The sequence below is a fragment of the Lonchura striata genome, chromosome 4 (genome assembly GCF_050655825.1).
Source record: "Lonchura striata isolate lonStrDom1 chromosome 4, ASM5065582v1, whole genome shotgun sequence".
Classification (NCBI taxonomy): domain Eukaryota; kingdom Metazoa; phylum Chordata; class Aves; order Passeriformes; family Estrildidae; genus Lonchura; species Lonchura striata.
In genome coordinates, this window is record NC_140706.1 from 12,666,375 (window position 1) to 12,687,728 (window position 21,354).

At 40.5% G+C, this 21,354-nt stretch overlaps 2 protein-coding genes across 17 annotated transcripts in view; one reads left to right on the top strand and one right to left on the bottom strand.

Annotated features, from left to right (window-relative positions):
* EVC (EvC ciliary complex subunit 1) overlaps window positions 1–2,058 on the bottom strand; it is a 48,371-nt gene extending 46,313 nt beyond the window's left edge. For 8 of the 10 annotated variants that reach the window (XM_085577681.1, XM_021550721.3, XM_085577680.1 and 5 more), the window contains exon 1: window positions 1,865–2,058. In XM_085577681.1, coding sequence (XP_085433807.1) covers window positions 1,865–2,035 — 171 coding nt within the window. In that variant the 5' untranslated portion in view covers window positions 2,036–2,058. Of the gene's footprint in view, window positions 1–1,389; window positions 1,623–1,864 lie in introns of all 10 variants that reach the window. The other 2 variants (XM_085577683.1, XM_085577682.1) reach the window with 1 other exon arrangement.
* Window positions 2,059–2,169: 111 nt separating this feature from the next.
* EVC2 (EvC ciliary complex subunit 2) overlaps window positions 2,170–21,354 on the top strand; it is a 62,442-nt gene continuing 43,257 nt past the window's right edge. For 2 of the 7 annotated variants that reach the window (XM_085577674.1, XM_085577671.1), the window contains exons 1-7: window positions 2,170–2,328; window positions 5,470–5,524; window positions 12,575–12,735; window positions 13,263–13,328; window positions 17,109–17,295; window positions 18,911–19,020; window positions 20,116–20,178. In XM_085577674.1, coding sequence (XP_085433800.1) covers window positions 2,230–2,328; window positions 5,470–5,524; window positions 12,575–12,735; window positions 13,263–13,328; window positions 17,109–17,295; window positions 18,911–19,020; window positions 20,116–20,178 — 741 coding nt within the window. In that variant the 5' untranslated portion in view covers window positions 2,170–2,229. Of the gene's footprint in view, window positions 2,329–5,469; window positions 5,525–12,574; window positions 12,736–13,262; window positions 13,329–17,108; window positions 17,296–18,910; window positions 19,021–20,115; window positions 20,179–21,354 lie in introns of those variants that run through there. The other 5 variants (XM_021550707.4, XM_085577673.1, XM_085577672.1 and 2 more) reach the window with 4 other exon arrangements.

The window sequence follows — 21,354 nt, forward strand, 5'->3', positions numbered from 1 at the left end:
TTTTTCACCATGGTAAACACCTCTTCTTAAAACTACCCCAGTGTATCCTATGTACAAATCAACAAATGGGGGACTTATGTACCCTCCATGCATCGAAGTCTCACAGATTCAGGCTGTGATCTATAAAATAGTGATCATCTGAGTGACAAATGTGTTGTCTTGCTGTGGTGCTTAAAGCTGCTTCCGACTCCCGGTACTTGCCCTGCTACCAGGCTAAGGATAATTTAGCTGCTTGGGATGAAACCCACCATACTCAGGAAAGCTATCCCTGCTTTTACTTTGGGTACAGGAGGCTGCAATAGGTGCAGTTCAGCACCTGCTTGCTCCATAGCATTGCTGGGGCAGACAGTGGGAGGGAGGAACAGCCTAAGGTTTCCCTGTTCAACTGGGGAAATCAGACCCACAGGATCCAACCTTCCCACCCTGCAATGTGCTCTGTATGTACCAGCAAGCAGTTTATTTTTCTTTCAAAATAAATAACCCTTTTATGACAGCAACATTGATTTTAATAGTATTTAAACATCTAAATGCCTCTGAAGATCCAGACCAGGGAGAACTGACAGCTTCTATTCCCTATTGACATATTTGACATAAAGGATAAAATTGCACACGACTACATTTGAGTTGGTAGTGGCAGTACAATAAAGATACACCTATTAAGGCATGGAAAAAATGAGCAATTGAATCAGAAGGGCTTGTACTTGGACAGGATGCATTGATCCAGCATTTCAGGTGCCTTTATTACGAGGCTAATGTCTGGCTTCAAACAGAGCTTCAATCCTCCAACGTGAAAGCAGTTGGGAACTAGAGAATCTGTCTCCTATGTGATTATAATGATGATCAGCACTAGCAGATACACACATACAGCAGAGCTGTTATAGCTGAGGAAAGGTGTGGTAAAAAACCAAGCTGGACCAGACCCTGCACTTGCAGGCTGGCAGAACTCTCTGTAGGGCTCCAAATCCCCCCACTGTGCCAGCACCAACCACTGCTACATCCAGTCAGTCCAGCATGATGGGAGAATAAAGCATAAATCAATAACAATTCTCAGAAAATATATCTGCCTGGTAGATGGATGTCTGCCTGGTTCAGTAGGTGCATGCTGCCTCTGCAATCTACGAGTCCAAACAAACATTATGAAATCAAGAGATATGAACCACAGTACTTAAAAGAGAACAAGTATGTTATTAACAAAATCACACACTTTAGAAAACCCTGTTAGCTTGGCATCAAGCAAACCGTCAGCAGTGCTCAGGCTACTTTACTTCTTTAGGTGTCCATGTGCATACCTTCAGTGCAAAATTAATGCTGTGGGCTAGTACTAATACTCTGCTGTGCTGTAACACGAACTTTGGAAAAGTCTGTAAAGCATTTCGGAAATAAGATTACTGGTTTAGGGTGGAGACCAGCGTTTATTTTCAATTATCTCACAAAGCTTCTGCGAACCGGGCACATCTTCCATTATCCCCAAAAGCAACACGGCCTCTACACGAAGCGGTGGTTGCGAGAAGCAACTTGGACGTCACATATGGTAGAGATACAGGCCAGGGGGGCAACACTCAGAACACGTAAACACTTTCACCGGCCTCCTTTTAGAGTTCGTCCATTTCTTTCAGCAACTTCTAAGAGAAGTAGTGAAATCCGTTCCAGCGAGGCGTGGCAGGCATCAGGGGCTCCCCACCTACCCCGCGGCAGAGCGCACCCGCCGCGCCGCTCGCCCCGAGCGCAGCCCGGGCTGTCCTGGGCAGCGGGCAAAGCCGGCAGGGGACACCTCCGGGCCCTCCAACTCCAGACCTCCGCCAAGCACCCGCGCTGCCCGCGCTGCCCGAGCCGCCCGCGCCTCCCTCCCGCCGGCCCCGCGTACCTCTCCGCCCCGGCGCGGCCCGAGCGCGCAGCGGCAGAGCAGGGCGGCGGCGGCGGCGCCCAGCAGCAGCCCCAGCAGCGCGGCGGGAGCCAGCAGGGCGGGCAGAGCCTGCAGCCAGTCCGCCCAGAACTGCAGCCCTACGGCCCGCAGACAGCCCGCGGCCGCCGCCATCGCACGGGACCCGGCCCGAGGGCAGGGCACGAGGGGAGGTCCCGCTGCTCGGGGCCCCTCTACCCCGCCCTCGCCGCGGTGGGAGGAGACCGATGGCGGCTGGACGCGGCGGCTGAGGCCGGGCCTGGTTCGGGGCGACGCCTGGAAAAATCTCCGCGGCGCCGTGCGCACCCGCGGAGGGCCCGCCCGGCGCCATGCGGTGGCCGCTGGCCGGGCTGCTGCTGGCGCTGCTCGCCGGCGGCCCCCCCGCGCCCGCTCGGCCCCTGGCAGCGGGCACCGGGACGGCGGCTGGGGTAAGGCTGCGCCCGCGGGCCGCGGTGGGGAGCGGCCCCGCGCCCGGCTCGGAGGCGGGCTCAGGGCAGCCCCGCAGCCCGCGGCTCCCGTGCTCGGAGCGGGGCCCGCTGCGCAGCGGAGAGCTGCCGGGCGCCGGCCTCGGGAGGCAGCCGACAGGGTTGGACAAGGTCTTCAGCAGGCTGGAGAGGGTTCTGTAGAGGGCCACGAAAGCGGTGAGGGGTGTGGGGCATCTCTCTTACGAGGAGAGATTGCGGGAGCTGAGCCTGTTCAGTGTATAGAAACGAAGATTTGAGAGGCGATCTCATCAATACGTATGAATATCTCAAAGGTGGTGGCTGTCAAGAGGATGGTGCTAGACCCTTTTCAGTGGTAGCCGGGGACAAGACAAGGAGCAGTGGCCATAAAGTAAAGCACAAAAAGTTTCACCTCAACACAAACAACTTCTTTTCACTGAAGAAAAGTGGCAGAGTACTAGCACAACTGCCCAGAGAGGTCTTGGAATCTCCCTCTTTGGAGACATGCCAAACCCACCTGGATGTGTTCTTGTCACCTGGTCTAGGTGACCCTGCTTTGGCAAAAGGACTGGATGATCTCCAGCCCTAATGATGCTGTGTCTGTGCTTCTCTGTGCTTCTGAGCAGAGGCCCTTGGTGTTTATCTAGTCATAGCACCTCTGCTCAGTGTTGTCAGTCTCCAGTGAGGAGTACAGTAGCTTTTAGGATGGTGCTTTTATGTTCATTCTTTCTCTTTATCTAGGTTTGTGTCTGTCAAGCCATCTCAAAATGTGTTGACAGAGTTATCTTTTGCCCATACCTTACTGTGCAGTGGGCATTAGAGTGAGTCACAAATGTAGTTTGTTGGTAGGGTTACAGAAAGACTAATAAACAGGAAATAGTATTGCAGGAAAGAAACCAAACAAAACCCCTTCAAAACCAGGAGTCCCCCCGCAAAACCAACAAACAGCACACCAACTTACTTTACCAGAAGAATAAATTAATGTAAAACTTGTGAAGTTTCCTGACAACATTATCGCATTAAATTAATTACTTTTGAAGCATGATGTGAGTGCAGGTCCATGGAATTGCCACTGCTTGCTGATTTGGAGCCTGTTGCAATCAATGCCCTCTGGTATTGTGGATGCACTCTGCAGCAGAATGGAAGACTTCTACGGAATACTGTCTATGTTTTGTAAAACCACACAGGAATAAAAGCCTGGAGCCTGTGGAAATCAGGAGCCAGTTGTGTACTGATTTTCTAAAAAGTAGAAAATAAAGCTTGTTAGTTGGAAAGCCACATTTTTAGCATGTGTTTATACATGTTTAAACCATGGTCAGCGTTTGTTGGAGGCTCACAATGCAGCTGTTGACATCCAACGCTGAAATTCATATATATGCTGATTTAATGCATAACAGTGATATCTGGGATTTATATTTATAAACAAGATTGCATTTAACATAAAAGACCATATTGGTGGTCTACATTTTCATCAGTGTTCTAAACTGTTAGTGGGCTGGTACACATTTCCGTGATGTAGATAGGACCCTGCACTGCTCTAGAAATGCCTGGCAGAGATTGATACCCTTTTATTGTGATTTTGGTTGCTGCATATCCATATGCATAGATGGAAGGGCACACAAACAGCAGTTTTGATCCCGTTTATGGGCTATTCATTCAAGACTAGGATGCAATGATCTGCAGGGGTCCCTCTAGCTCAGAAGGGACTCATTCTATGTATAATAATAATTTTAAAAATAGTAATTCTGAGTTATCCACCAGACAATTTTTGTTTCAGCTTGCTGCTGAAGTTTCCTGTTCTTTCTGTGTTCTTGAGGTGCTTGATGGTTCGTGGTCATAGAGATTGTTTAACCAATGACAATTAATTAATAATGGCATTAAAGAACTTTACCATGCCTCAGCTTGTGTACAAGAGTTCTGGAGACTAGGAAGAGCTGTACAACAAGGAATTTGGAAATAGCCTCTAGTGGAGAGCTCAGTGCCTGGGATCTCCCAGAGCTATATCCCAGAACTGCTCAGAGTTTGCTGCACGTACATGCTAGTGTTTGTTTCTGAGTCCCTTCTTTCTCTTAAAATGTTACTTTTAATCCTGTATGGACATGTTTTCCAGAGGCTTCTTAAACCCCAGGCCTTCTGATACATCTGAATTTGTGAGATATCTTGCATTTTCTGTTTTGTTGAGGGAAAGTACCCTGACTGAAGTGAGAAATATTTTCATTTAAGCGTAACTAAAGTTACAGCTCTAGCAATGATCAATGATGGCTTCCCTGAGCAGGCAAAGAAGAAAATTGCCCCTAATATGCTGTACTGTAACAGTGGTGTTGAGATAAGTCAGTACTTAACATTACTCACATGCAGTACTTGGTAGCAAACAGAAACAGCAAATGCAGCTGATGTCGTCAGGCAGAGTTAGATCCCTGATAATTAGCCCACATTCCTACCTCTCTATTAGCTCCTGCAAGGAAGAATCTTTGATAAACAAGAACTTGCTTGTATGACTACTACATCTTGATCAAAACACTGGGCAATAAAACTCCTTAAAAACACTGTTTTCTTCTACTGATGTTTTGAGCTGTGATTTCTGTAGCAGTCTCTGTGGTCCAGGCACAGGCAGGAGGCTGTCACAGATTGCCTTGCAAGCTGCAATTTTAGCATGTTGTCCCTTTGAAAGTGTCTGTGTAGTTCTTTGGAAGAAAAATGAGTGTAATCTCAGTGGACTTGATCATCTAATGTGGACATGTTCCTGGTGCCTCCTAGTGACTTTCCCGTGACCTCAAATATGCCTATGAAAATGGCAAAGAAAGATTATTTAATGGAAGCAAACTAATAGCCAGCCCAGCTCCACTATTGTGCAGGGACTCATCCCTATAATATGAAGTGTAAGTACAGTTTGAACCCCAAAGTGTGCACATGCATGCTGAGCAGCAGAGCCTCATTCTGCCTAACAAGCTGTGGGAGACCTCAATAATCAAGTTATGTCTCTTCTGGTAGTTAATTTTTGAGAAACTTGAGGCTTTGTAGGGGTAGGGTTTTGTGTAATTGTGTAATTGAAGCACAACTTTAGCTTAAAAGTTCAATAATAGATATTTATGAAAAGAGGGTTTTTTTATAATTGCTCTCTTCCAGGTTTTTGAAGATGATCTGTGGCTTCAGAAGGAGATGGGATGCCTAGGAATGGCAGGTATGCAACTGTTTCCTCCCTCTTTTCATCATTTTGGGTGTGCCAGGACATACAGGACATGTGTGTGAAGATGAGCAGGGCCCTGGAATTGTGCCCTGGTGGCTTGCTGACATCAGTGGGACTCTACAGGAGCTACAGGAGAGTGTTTGCACAGAAATTAGGAACAAGGGTGCTTTAGGTTCCCTAAGCAGCTCATCTAGAGTGAAGCCCTTCTGAGAAGGCCTCAATTCATATCCTGCTTTGAATCATTTTTCAGGAGGAGATGTTTTTCAGTATTAAACATAATGGTGTAGGGGAGCACCCTGTGATGTCCAGAGTTCCCAGGTTTGTGAAAAACCTAGGCAACTTAAAGCTGACCAAGGTGTTCATTTTCAGAAGCTAGCTTAACCCCTGTGCATTTACCAGCAGTGTTGCAATACCTATTCTTGAAGCTGTTTTTATGGACCTCTGGCACTGCAATGGCTGCACCACTTCAACCTGGACCAAAGACTGATTGTTAAAGACTGTTGGATGCAGTGGCTTAAAGACTGATAGATACAGTGGGTCTGGAGGATCTACTGCTGGGATGCTGGTAACTCTTCACAGCAGATACCAAGTATTCTTATCAGTGATATCAGGTATGGTGAATGTCTCCAGAGGTAGTTGCCTAATCTCATTGAAACTTAGAGAAGTCACTTTGAGCTTGGTGTAGCTGCATCTGAGGGCTGACTGCCACAGACTCTTGATGTAAATTTGTGAAAATCACTCTTGTTTCTCTGAGTCTCTGGTCTTTAATTACTACATATGTATTATAAATAGTGTTCTGCTTCACCTGAGTGTGGTAGAGATGAGTATATCCTGAAAGGTTAGGATGTCCTCATATAGCACATTAACAGGGCAGCACAGTGTGTTAAATAAACCTCTCCATCACTATGGTTCCCCAAGAGATTATTTCATGACATGCATTTGCCTAGAAATTACATGCTTTGAAGCAGTTATCAAGTGAGATACCTCTAATTTCTTTGCCCTGTACCGTGGCTAATTCACAAATGTGTTTATTAATTTAAATATGAAAGCAAGTAATTCAGATTTGCTGAGCTTGTTTTTTTCCAGTATTTATTCAATGTCATCTTTTCTGTGTGCAGCCTGCTTTGTGATCGGTTGCAAATTATTCATGTACCATCCACCAAGAGAGGAAATGAGTGTGGTTTTATACTTATAAGAAACCTTCTGGACCAAAATAAATAGTTGTGGATTTTGATATGAAGTATCATTTTAATAGATGGCAAGCAGGACAAGGGAAGTGATGTCCCTTTGAACTGGACACTGGGGAGGCTGCACCTCAAATCTTGTTGTCAGTCAGCCCCTCACAACAAGAAGGACATTGAGATGCTGGGGTGTGTCCAGAGGAAGGCAGCAAAGTTAGTGAAGAGTCTGGAAAATGAGTTTTAAGAGGAGCAGCTGAGGAAGCTGAGGTTGATTAACCTGGAGAGGAGCCTCAGGCGGGACCTTCTCACTTTCTATACTACCTGAAAGGAGGTTATAGTGAAGTGGGGGTCAACCTCCTTCTCTCAGGTAGCAGGTGCCAGGATGAGACAAAATGGCCTCAGGTTGTTCCAGAGGAGATTTAGTTTGGCTATTTGGAGAACTGTCTTCATGGGAAGGGTTACCAAGCATTGGAAAAGGCTGCCCAGGGAAGTGGTTGAGTCGCTGTGCCATCCTTGGAGATATTTAAAAGATGTGTGCTTTGAGACATGGCTTAGTGGTGAACTTCACAGTACTAGGTTTGCAATTAGGCTTAATCTTAAGGGTTATTTCCAAAGTCAGTTATTGTGGTTTTGTGAAATTCTGGCATTTTTTTAGTAGGTAAATATATGTGTTAAATGAGTGCTACAAGCACTGAATTATATGCTTGATTTTATAACTGAAAACTATCCCATTTTAGTATATATCAATTTTTAACATAATTAAAACTTAAGGTTTTAGTGATCTGCCTAAGCAGAGTACTACATTCTTTAGTTTTTTCTGAAAAAGTTCTTGATGAAAGCAGAGAGATGTGTAAAACCTTTGTCATTGAGACTGGCAGCTTGCTGAAGTGTGAAATGGTTTGTGACAGCACACTGATCTCAGTGTTTGTGTTGGAAGCTTTTTTGAGTTGTTTCTGCATAAGATGAGAAAAGAACCCCAGAACATTTCTGTGACTGACAAACACAGTGGATTTTTGAGAGATATATTTGAGTCTGCTCTGATTTATTCAAAACAGACCTGGAAAGTAGATTTGTTTTTTCTTGTTGATGCCCGTAGTTTCTTTGACATTGTAACAAGAAAAGCTAATGGCAGCATTCAAAACTGAGTACCGTAAATAGCTACCTTTGCCTGTTCATTGTTGTGTGTAATTGAAAGGACTTCAAATTGGATCTTGTATCCTGGATGGTTTTCAAGACAGGGAGTAATTTAGAACAACAACAACAAGAATATAGCAAGCGAGTATATTTAGCTCCTGTCTTACCCACTGAAATAAAGCAAAATTGTTCAAAGCTTTGCTGATAAATTTGTGGTTGGTAAGCAAGTGAGACTCTGGAATCTGAATTGAAATATATTAGAATTCATATCCTAGTTAAATTGGGGGTTTTTTCCTCATTTTTAATTCTGAACTTGAAATTTCACAAACTTGTCAGTGTCTTTGCTAATTTGGCATTCTACTGCTTAGAATGGGCTGTAAAGGTATAGGAGCCTTAAGGACATAGGGGAGTTCTTGATGTGAATCTATTGTAAGATTATTTTAATTTTCTCTTATCCTATTTAATTGCTGTAGCCAAGAGTTACCTTCAGTTTAACTTCTGTCGTGATATTCTGTGTGCTGTTCTGATGGTGAGTGGTCGATGCCACTGACATGTTCAGGACTCAGCCCCCTGAGTCCAGTGGTCAAGGCTTGTGCTGTGCCAGGTCCATGTCTTTACACAGAACTAATTTCAAAGTGAAGGACAGTATGCTGACCACAATCAGAGGACGATTTATTTCATTTCTTAGAATACCCATCCTTCTACCCCCGGCCTGTATGAACACAGATCCACTGCCACCACATTGGGGAGCTCTCCTTCCTAAGCATATTGCCCATGCTTTGAGTGTGGCAGCTGGAAGCGGAGAAGAGCAGTGTGTCACCACCCAAGGCAGTAATGCACAAAGCTGGAGTGGCAAGTAACAGCCTAGAGAGAACAGCAAAGAAAATTGAACATTTAGTAGCAGAGACTGCTCTGATCAACTGTGCATGCTACAGGAATGTGATAGGTAAAATATTACACCAATATTCCAGCTGTTGCAGCTACATTAATATTTATTCTGTGTTTCCATTTTGAAATTCAACACAAGATCTGCCTACCAGCGCTGGTAATTAGCTAGGAATATGCAGTTTAAGACAGGGTTCTGATGTATCTGTTTATACTGGGTTTATGAAGAATTAAATAATGGGAAAACATTTTATTAATGTGCTAATTAAAAGTAAGATAAATGATAATGCCTTGTAAAACAGGGGAATTTTTAATTTAAAAAAAAAAGAAAGAAAATTTTTTCTTAAAGATTGGGATATTCTCTAACATCTCAAAAGAAAGTGAAATTGCTGTCTTTCTTTGATGAACTGTTTGATTTGGCATCTTTGGAGATGTTTACAGGAAAGCCCCAGATGAAGCCCCATGCTCTGGTAGTTTGCTGGCTGGGAAATGTTTTGGCCTGAGGCGCTGTAGTCAGGGAGTGCCTGGTGGCAGCCTGGCAAGCCCAGCTGAGAGGGGCTGCCTGGGCTGCATGGAAAGATGAAACTGTTCCCCAGCGTTGCAGAGATTTTCTTTCAAAAAGGAATGGGAATCATTGCCATTTAGAAACCAATGAAAATTATGACTTTGCATCCTCATAATGGCTTTTCTGAAAACAGCTAGAAAAATTGTAAAGATTGAAGCTGTAGGAAAAAGAATGGAAGGAACAAGGAGACCTCAGAGTCACTGTCAGAACTGGGATGCATCTCTGAAGGGGCACTGTTGATGGCACCATGGACACAAATTGCTCTTCTGAGCAGCATCCAAAAGAAAGCCAAAGTGAAAGGCCTCAGCAGTCAAGTATTTTCCAAAGTCTGATGAATCTATTTGTTAAAAAAAAAAACAGTGTTTCAGAACAGAAATCTGGAATATATATGAAAAAGACAGAATGTATTATGCCTGTACCATTCTTTCTCAGATATTTAGAGTCCAGCTTTTCAAGCACCCAACAGACATCTACAATCCTACATCTACAATAGGAACTTACCTGAAAAGAGACAGTAGGTGAATTGATAAATACAGATATGTTGGCTGATGTTGAGTATGCAGCAACTTATGTGGAAATGCAGTTCAGTTCTTGTAGATTAGCTGTTCCAGTAACAGTTAAATATGTGTGGATCAGAAAAAAGTTATTTTATTTAATTGACAGTCAATACTAGAAACAAAAATTTCACAGAAAAGTGCATCTTTACTGGCAGTGGATCCAGAGTATTACAGAACAGCCTATAATGTTAAAAATTATTAGGAAGGATGAGAAAAATTCAGGAGAAAAGCAGTGGTGCAAGTTGCTGTATGGACATGCATTTTACTGGTTGAATCTGTTTAAGCAAAACTTTCCACTGGGAATATACAAGTGGTTTTGCAGAAACATCCTTGTCATCATCAGTGCTGAGGTTGCTTAACATTAAAAGTTCAAGTACTTCAGCTACTGATGACAAAGCAGCCAAATAACATGCCTGGAGGCTTCTGCTGGGACTTGGGAACATCGTCTTGGGATTGTAAGTGATGACAAAGCACGGCTTGAAAACAGACTCATCTGTGTAATTAGTAATACAGAGATTGATTCAGAGTCAGGGAGCATGATCAGTTAATTAAATTGGTTACTGTGGACTTTATACTCTTGAGAGGGAGAGTATCAGGCTTTCCTGTCACATGTAGAGTGCAGCTGGGTGTGCTCATGGAGATGTTATACTACACAGGACACAAGATCAAAAGATACCCTATGAAGCAATTGCATGCTTCTTGTTGGCTGACCACCCTCATCCCAAATTCAGAAGGAAATGATCTGCTAAACAAGAAGCATTTTAAAGGTAGTAGTTGCTCAACAGAGTTCATACATTTTGTCATTTTGATTTCTGACTTACAAAGCCCTACAGAGAAACTCAATCAGGGTTTCTGTTTTCTTTAAAGGAAAGTGCATTTCCTGTAGTCAGGAAAACAAAGGAGAATTGGTGTCCCACTTTCATAGGGAATGGCATGACAGTTGCATTAATGTATGAGAGACACAGTATGTATAAAGTTAATCTTTTTCAGTGTGTGAATATATTTATACAAAACTGCAAAGAGGCTTGATTCAGTAGTCAGAAACAGGTTTAAAGCCATTGGAGGTCAGATATAGTATATTTGGATCTGCTGGGGAGTGTTATGGCTAGGTGAGCTCAAATTGGTATTTAGCAGTCTTGTACTGCACTGAAAATTCAGCACTGGTTTCATTCTGAGTGATTTGAACCATTGCTTAATCTTGAAATTGAAATAAGCCATGCATGACTGTCTTGAAAAAATTCCAACCCCAAAGATATATGGACGTTTGTTGTAATTCTACATGTTCCTGTTCTCACTGAGTTTGCCATGTTGTTTCTACGACCCCTAAATTAGTCCAAATCTGTCACGTTGTTTAACAGTGGTTTAAATACTTAAGTAAAACTTAGAGAAGTGAATTAAAACTGGTCATAAAATATAGACACCAACTTTCCCTGGCCTATATAGTCACAATTTTGTCAAGTATATGCTACTCCCTTCCAAATATACATGAGAAGACAGGGAAGCTCCCCAAGTGCGTGTCCACCTGGGTTTTGTAAGCAGCAGGATTACATGTTAACAGAATTATTTTCAGTAATTCATGTGCATTAATGCTTTAAGGCTCCTTTTAGGGGTCCAATTCTGAATGTTCTGTCCATGCTTTTCTATTTGCAGCTAATTGTATTTCTTTATATTGTTCTTTTTACAAAGCAGTGGCTTTTCAAAAACTGCTGTTACTCATATTAATGAGATTTTAGTGTCTTCAGCTTTTGATATTTTATTAATACGTAATAAGCTTTTTCATAGAAAAGTAATTTCAAAAAGTTACTTGCGTTTTTAATGGGAGTTTTTGTTCATTTTAATGTATATTGCTGAAAATTGATTTAAAAATAAGTAATAAATGAGGATAATATTAAGTAAAAAATGAAAAAAAACCTACTTTGAACATAGACAACCAGCTATCATTTTAAATTTTCATAACGTATTTCTCTTAATTCAGCAGCTTTACCTTGTGGCAATTTAACATATTAAATTATTTATTTTTAGTATAAGCTTCTTTTATTAATATCAAAAGTGCTTTTACTTTCCTAGATCAAAGTGATATGATTTCAAAACTATACCTGTTACTTTGTGTAATATCACTGACTAATCTTTCATAAAAATTTAAGAGTATAAGCTAGCATTTTTATTGCTTATTACTAAATTTATGAGCATTTGATTTGATGGTACTTCAGCTGAAATGTAACTGAGATCCATCCTCAACTAAGTACTTCAGTTCTCAGTATGTGTTGGCAAGGTCAATGCTTAATTGGAAGGCTTCATTTATGAAGCAGAACACCTTTAGCACTGCTGTCCCTCACACTGTGGATTGTTTGAATTCTCTATGCTTTGCTGAAAGTTTCTTTGTGTTGAAAATATTAACAGTTGACTTATAGCTTAAACCTTTTAATTCATGCATTAAATGCTTTATATTTAAATGGCAAGGAGTTTTCTGTGGGGTATATGACAGTTTCTCAGGGAGGAAACAGTTTTGTTCTGATTCTTGCTGGGTTTCGTAGGACAAATCCCATCTCTGTTTCCTGGCTGGCCTCAGTCTCTGTTGCTTGTCATGATTTTGAGTGCCTCAAGAGAGAGTGTCTGGCTCTGTCTGCACACAGAGCACTGCTGCTGGCTGGACTCTGCACCAAGTGGCTGCCATGCAGGACCCAGCCTTGGCTGTAATGCTGCATGTTGCCTTGGTTTTCAGCAGTGCCCTTACCTGTGGTCATCCAGGCAAGCAAAGCCCCTCACCAGCTCCTGACCTCTGCAGCCTCAGGCAGCCAGTGGAGCCATTCGCTGTTTGCCCTGATACCCGCTTGGACAAAGAAGGTGCTGTTCAAACGGGACTCCGACACCAGCCACCTGCCGGTCAGTAAAACATGGTTTGCCAGTTTCAGTATTCATAAGGGTTGTAGCAATTCTGTAGAAACTAAATGTCGGGAATTTACTATCCAGTTAGTAGATTTCTAGTTCTGTCTCAGATGGTTGTCTTCATTTGACATGACTTCAGCAATACCAGCTAGTTTTGGGACTTGCAAAGAATTCCTGTGACAGGTACAGCTGTGTAAATGTATTCTGGTAGACAGTAATGAAAAGAATTTGTATAGTCTGATGAACTTTCATGCATAGTGTGCTTTTTTTTGTGATTCGTAATAGTCGAAAGATGAATATATCAATTAAGATTCTAATAATTGCTTGTGGGAATAAGTAGTTTTTGCACATTTGGACTAGAAAAAATATTAAAACTGTTGGCATAATAAAACTCCTAAATTTGAAGGCGATTGGTACCTCTAAAGTTTTTTAATTTGTTTATTTATTTATATAATTTAACTTGGTGCTGAAGTTTGTGAATTGTGTTTTCATACACTATGTAGATTTTTCCCCTTCCTCCATAGCCTGAAGATATGTCCAATATGTCAGTGTCTTCTGAATTTGGAATAACCCTTCAGAAATGTGGTATGGTAAGTTTTATTACATTTCTCCTGTTGGTAGGAAGTTTGTGCCCAAATGACCTTTAAAGAGTTGGAACCTGATAGTGCCCATGCTGAGTTTTTGGGAGTATGTGCATTTTGATGTTAGAATGGTCCCACTCTCTGAGAGGCGCTGTTTTGCAATCTTGGTTCAAAACAGAAGTCAGTGAAATCTCTCAGGCTTCCAGGGCATTTTGGATTATGGCTGAAATAAAAACCTGACTGTCAAATTTCTAAAACTGTAAATGGGCAAATCCCAATGAACTCCTGAGTAATCAGCCAAGAGGCTGTGTAGAGATAGACAAATTTTACAAGACGAGATGAACCTTCTGAGATATTCCCCTGGCCCAGCCATGGGTGCCCTACCTGGGCCAAGTGTGGACTTCTTTTGAAGGATGAAGGACTGACCCCTGTGTTGCCCATTGTACGTTTGGGCATCCTGACACACAACCATAGAAAAGCCATTGTGTCGTACTCTGCGTATTCAATGGGACTCACCTACAGCACAGTATTTAATGAAAAAAGGCTTCATTTGACTTGTAAATGCTTATAAGGAGCAAAAATAAAGAAATTTTTTTAACTTCCCATTTTATTTTTGCTAGACTGTTATTCTTCCTTTTGTTCTTTTGGTTTTTTTTCTTTTCATTTTCCCTTTCATTGCACTCAGTGAAGCAGATATGAATTTTTATAATTAGTCAGTTATTCTTAGCTGTCTCCTGGAGAGAGAGAGAGCACATCCAACTTTAGGACCAATCTGAGTTCAGCTGCTGAAATGGTGCCTTTGAGGGTAGAGGATTCAGTAACCAGTACAGAAGAGGTGACATTATAACCTTCACCAGACCAGCTGTGTAGAGAAGAATGAATATACATCACATTTCATGGTGCTAATTAATGTTGTTATTGAAATGGCAGCATATAATGATTAATGAGGCTGAATAGTAAGCATTTCAGACATAAGAAGTAGTAACATCGAATCTTCTGCTTTTCTATCTGTAAAATTTTTATGCCAGGGCCTCTCAGGAACAGACTTTGAAACAGTCTCATGTTGTTTTTTCTGCTGTTTACAGCACAGCCTCACACAGGCTCATTAAAAGCTGCAAAATAACTGCTGTAGGAGATTAAAGGTAATCTGTTGTAGATGCTGTCTTTATCAGAAAATACTTTTGTAGTGCTATTAGCTGTAAATCACTGAAAACTATGCAATTATATGTGATTGTCTTTCACCTACAAATGGAGTTCACATTTAATTTTCCTTGGCTTGCCTTGTCTTCTGCTTCAGTCCTATTTCAAGTGAACAAATGCTTTCATGCTAAGAGACAGACTGGCCATATGGTGCTCTTTAGCTGTTTTAAATAGAAAAAAGTGAATTTTGCACATTTTCCTCCTCCTGCAATGAGTTGCTCCTCAGAGCATGGAGGTGTCTTATGTTTGCTTCTTGGAGTCAGGATATTTCCAATATTTTAATCTAGAAATAGCCTTATTGAAACTGAGGTGTTTAAATTTTACCAGTGCTTCCTGCACCCACTGTCTTCCTTCTTCCCAGAAATGTGTTTCTTCAAGAGCTTCATTCCATAGTATGACATTAACTTTTCTGTAACAGTACTTTGCATTGACAATAATCTTTGGCAGAGTTGAAATAAATCTTTAAATTTAGTTGCTTGTCTTCTAACACTTTTACCTGTCTTGTTTCTTAATCTACTAAGCGTTCATGCATTGGAGATTATCAATGATCCTATAATATTTTTTTTCTCCATTATTTCCTGTTTCTAGTTGCTCTAAATTATTCCTAACAAGGATTCTCCATTCCTTTCAACTTCTGTGGCAATTCTTTCCTCTTCTCTTTTCTCCCATTGTGTCCATGCTCCTGCTGTGGTTCTTTCATGCCACTCTCCCAGGTACCTGAAGTGAGATCCCTTGCAGGGGCTGATGACACACATGGGGCACTTCAGCAGCAGAGAGAAAACTGAGTAGATGCTTATGGCATCATCATTGGCTGCCATTGGATTTGGTTCCTGTAGGTGCCTGGCAGCTTAACCATCTGCTCCAAAAGCCAGAAAAAACATCTTCAGGCAAATTAGAGGAGCAACTTAAAGAAGATAACCAGTGGTCACTGATCACAGTGGCAGCACTGTGTAGAGGAGTTCTTTCTAGGAGCAATCAAACCATACCTGTTGCTTGATTCTCATCTGCTGATTTCAGGGGAAAAAACCCGAATTCTTTTAACCCCTTTGGAATTGAGCTGAAGTCTGATTGCCAGTCAAAAATAAGAAATTAAAAACATGGATTTAATACTAATGAGAAATGGGATTTTGAGACTTTTTCTTGTTTCGTTTTGATTTTGCTTTTTAAAGCAGGTATCTAGCCTTTGTGATTGCACATGAAATGTTGAAAGGCATCTTGACTGCATCATGCCAGTTCAGAAACCAGGAGAGAGAAAATCTGACCAAAATATAACACATTTTTTAATACTTGATGATTTTAACTCTCAGAAGTTGGGGTATAACTCATGATATACAAGGATATGATATTGGCGATGGTTTCCTCAGAAAGATAACTAAGTCTATTTTTATACATGTAATAATACATACATTTTTATCCATTGCTTGCAGCTTCTAGTACAATAAATATTTGAGATTTTTTTCCCTTAATTTATGAAACTGTTATCTGGTTCTATGCTGAATTAGTATGAAATGCAGAGATCAGTGCACAATAGCTACTTGTATTGAACCCTATGGATACCATGAACTCTGGTGTGATTTCTGAAGTCTATCATAATTCATATTTTTAGAACTCATTTTTCATGAGGACTGCTTTAGAATTTTATATTTGGTGGTGTCCAGATACAGTGTAGACATTTCCTTAAAAGAAAGATCTAAAAAGAGAAAGGTTTGACCTGAATCATAATTCTGTCAGTTAAAGGTCTATTAATTTAGTGTCATTATTTGAAAACTCATAAATCATCATGAGTATACTATAGATCACCATATTATTATAGATTCTATAAAGATATAGACAATTCTGGTTTAATATGAATTACAGAGGAAGGCAGTTTGGAAGGTGAGACGTCAGTAAGCAACTTTGTGCTCAGAATAATTTCATTTAGAGAGTATAATTGCTCAATGAGACTTAAAGGCTTAATGGAATAAATGAATGAAATCACATGAGGGCATGTTGCTAGAGATTGGTTATTAGTGTATGACCATCACTGCTGATTGGAAGCAGAGCTATGAATTCCCAGGTTCACTGGTGGCTCCATCTACCCTCAAGTGGGAAGGGCAAGTCCAGACAGCTGGCATCCTTCAGAGAATGGGGTTGCTATGAAAGAAAGGAAAATAGAAACCAAAACTGCATGGAGAGAATTACTTTGTAGCGAGGAAGCTTACAAAAGAACCATCCTTGTGGTACAAAGGTACAAATTTAAGAATTTTCCAAACTCTGGTTATAAGGTTATGATCCAGTTTTGTGTTGTATGCACTATCACGGGGATATTCAGAATTTGCTTAAGCTTCTGGTCCTGTATGAGCTGAGTTTCTACCTTCTGGCTTTCTGCCACTGTCTCCAAGCAACAGCTTGACATACCAAAGCCTAAAATCTCACTGGGAGTGTGAGATCAAAATGAGTGTAGTTTCATTTGCAGATCACTCAGAATACCTTCAGAGAATAAGTTTACACTTATAATGAAGTTTTATTTGTAATCAAGGCTATGAATTTTGCTGTTAAGATGCACATACAGCCGCCTTGCACCATTAATACAAATATTTCTGATTTCAGGTGGATGTTGAACATGACCCTCAAACTGCATACATTACACTTGTGATTAATAACACCAACACATTGCTCTCAACAAACATCACAGATCTTATCCTCATGGACAACATCACTGGTCTATATGTTAAAAAAAACGGTGGGAATAAGACCACAGATGGCATACAGACTTACAGGAGAAGTTTCTTGCAAGGTAACAAAATCTGCAGTAAAATATCCCTCATAACACATGTCAAAGTGCATTTTTTAAAATCACAGTATGTATGTATGTATGTATGTATGTATGTATTTATTTATTTATTTATTGTGGTGTAAATTATTTGATTATCAGTTAATACAACTGAAGAAGTTTGGGAAAGGTTTTAGGCTGCAGTTTCCAAGTCCATCAGCTCCCTGTTAACTGTTCTGACTCACATCTTGCAGGCACAGAACTGAGCCTCCTTTACTTTGTAAAAGTTGCCATCAAAAAATGATAATATTTCACAATTGTATTTGTTCATTTTGGGTATTTTTTAAAATTTCTGAAAAAGGCATTTTAGTTGTATTTTGAGGCTTCTTTAGCCAAGTGTAGCAGCTCAGCTTGCTGAGGTATTGAGGTGCATTAGAATTGAAAAAGGCCACACAATCAGAAATAAGGCAGCTCCTCTCAGTATGTGTTCTCTCCAAACTGAAAAAATTACAAAGTCAAAGCAAGTAATAAAGAAATAAACTTCCAGATGTGAAGTCAGTTTGTTCCTTTTCTAATTGGTAGCAGTTCAGTCAGTACATATGCATTAAATTTTATCTTTCTTGATTTCTTCATCTCCTTTTTCCTAATCACAAGCATGTCAAAAATGAGCAGCTTGCTTTTGGAAGTCACGACATTTCTTCAGGAGCTTCAGAAGGGTTCACTGATTCTTGTTTATGATGGAAATTATCTCTGATTATAATAGTTTTATGGTGGAAGATTTCCACATAGAAAAGGGAAATAAGTAGGCCTGGGGCCGCTGTCTGATTGCAGTTGGATAGCCAAACTCTTTCTGTTAACTGCAGTGTAAGCAATGGTTGCAGGACTGGTCTTTTTGGAAATGTCAAGGAATTGCTGGCTTTCCACAGAGATTTCCTGGAAGCAATTATCCCTGAGAAAGAATAGAAAAATGGCTTTCATATCTGATCTAGTAAGCCAAGTTGGAGCTGCTACATTATTTATAATTACTGAATCTGGAGTTGAAGCTGGTTTTTCCAGGCAAATCAGTGTGAAAAATACTGAAGTGGAAGAAAATGCAGCAGATCAGATTTCTGCATAGTTTGAGGTTTGGTCATTACTATATTAATCCTGAAATCAGCCCATACCTTGCCTCTGGGACAGAAAGGCTCTATCTGTCATGCTTATTGTTGACCATAATAATTTTTCCTACTTCAGTGCATTGTGAATCAAAATTTACCTGAATTCTGTCAGATTTCTCTTTGGTTTCAACAAGGGGAGAATCAGCAAGTTAGTAGTTAAAATACAGGCAGTCCATTTTATAATAAAAATATTTTAAAATAATATAATGTGATTTCTGGTATCAAGAAATAATGCTTTTGGGTAGGTCGGGGCACCATTTAATGCAGTTTCCAGATCCTGGGCTGAATTTGCTTGAATTTTAAGAGGCAGCAGATATGAAGGATGTTGCTGAGCTCAAGTGCCCATGAACTGTCTACTCTGGATGTGTGGCATCTGCTATGTCAGAAAGGAAAAGCTCCAGTGTTGTCCCAAGCCTTCCCCAGGTATCTTGAAGAAATTTTCATGGAAGAAAGCAAATCTATTCATATCCCTGTTTTAATAGGCGGAGAACACTTTGAAATCAACTACTCTGCGCTTCTTGATGCAGAAGAAGTGTGGCATGGCAGGGTCTTGACACTGCCTGTGAAGCTAACTTTCAAGAGTTCATCACAGGTATTTTATTCACAATTTTATTCTGCTCTTCACAAGTTTTGTGAAAAAAACAGTCTCCAGGGTGGTTCTTGCCTGCCTAAACAATGAGGTCATCATGTAATTAAATGGAACTCGTAGGCTCTCTGACTGATTACCATGAATTTATTAATGCATGAATTATTCTTCATAGCTTAAGACATCCTATACCTCCTTAAGTAAAATATTTTTGTGTGTTGTCTTGTAGCTTTTCTTTATACTTTTCATATTTCTCTCCAGTTTATTGATCTGTCTTGGAAATAAGTGTCCCACATACATGTGTATTTCTGAAACCTAAGCAAGATTGAAAGTTTTGCCATATTTTTATGATAAAATAGTTTATTTTAGCTGAAAAACAAGTTGCAGCAAAGAATAGGCCTCATTGCTCATAAGAAAGACACCTTTTAGTAAAAGAGTTTTCTGCGTCTAAAGCATTTCTTAGTGAAGCTGAGAAATCTCCATCCTTGCTGATTTTGAGAAGTCTGTTGCATCAGGCTCTGAAACAGCTGGTTCTAATGCTGGACTTAGCCTGGCTTTGAGTAGGAGACAGGACAAGTGGTTTCTGCCAAAGTAAAATTTTTCAACTCTTAAATATGTCTTGATGGTTTTTCTGTGGTTTTCATAATTACGTGTAATTATAACCTGCAGATATATTTCCATTTCAATTGCCTTTCTCCTTGGTTTTGGAGGAAAAGGTGTTCCATGTGTATGGGAGTGGTACTAGAGCAGTGGAGAGGAAAATTTAAAAAACAGGGCATGGTGAAAGTAGAGATTTATGTACTGACTGTGGCTCCCGATTGGTGTATTCTATGCAAAATGTAATGTATGCTTTGTACATTGGGATATGGGGAATGAATCCCACAGAGCAGCTGTTTCCATGTCTTTTAGTGTTACCCCTAAGGACACTGCATATTCCTATCAGATTTGTTTCAGCTTTAAACTAAATTAATTTAGATTAGCTATACTAATCTTAGATTAGTATAGCTAATCTAAGGAGAGACTTTTCTAGAGACTCTAGGCTGTTTGCCAGTGGATTCTGCTTTTTTTTTAATACAGGTAATTTTTTTGTATCTCTCTCAGAATAAAACGCATCTTGTATCATTGACAGCATCACTTACCATAACGGAAGAAGAAAAGACCAAGGTAAATTCTATGACTTGGTATTACATTGACTCTCCTGCTTATACTCCTGGACAATCTAAAGTAAATCCTAGGAGCTAAGGATGTCCTTGTGTACTTGTGTCTCATTACTCAGCTATTGGCCAGTAATCATACACAGGTTCTGCCTTCTCAGATTTTAATAGGAAGAAAACTGGACTCAACATAAAGGGTCTTTTTTTGTCTTAAACCAGCAATGTTTAGTATGGAAAATATAAAAATGCCATTATGCTCCTTGCCATGTTCTTTCATTTGAAGAATTGTCCAGGCATAGGAAACTGTGATGAGGATTATGCTCAGCTGCTGCTGTGCCTAAGCACCATGAGAAAGCTTTTTGTTTTTCCAGAAGGGTAAAAGTAGCCTCCACCCATTGAGGAAAGGCTTTTGTATGATGCTGATACTCAAGCCTGACAAATAAAACTGTGGAATTAGTGGCATAGTTTATGCTTCTTTTCATTTTTTTAACTAGTCATTCTTCCATTATGACTTTCTGTTCTGGGCTTCTGAAGTAATTCTGAAAAGTAGTTTTTAACAGGCCAAATAGACCTTCAAAATAACACTGATTGCAGGACTATTATTCTTTTAGATAGTTTTTTTATTAAAAAACTCTCTACTTCATCCATCAATTTCATTGCTAGAGTAATCCTTTCACCAAACTTGTTTCTTTCCCCCAGCCTCTCATTAATTTGATGGGCTGCTGTTGTGAGGGGTTGTTTTTAAAGAAGCTGTGGCTTGGTTGGCAAGAATACTGGGATTATTTGTGTCCAGGCAGAAGCAAACCGTTCGTTTCACCATGGAACATTTTGTCATGGTTGTACATGTGGATAGGGCTTGCCTGGATAGGTCCTGAGGACTAGACCACTTATTTCTTCCATGGACCTGTCCCATGAGTTTCTCTCTGCCTTTAAAATAAGTAATCTGCTTGGAGATTGGGCGCAGGGCCTCTTGTTTCAGTATTCTCTTCTTCTGGGATTCTACATTCTCAGCTTTTATTATTGGTAATAGATAACATATCCAGATGTGGCTTTGTGGTAATTGAAGATCAAGTGCCCATTATTATACATGATATAAACTAAAACTATACATAAGATAGAGAACTTATTGTCCCTGGATAAAGATCTGGTAATATTTAAAATGATTGGACATTTGTATAGCTAACAA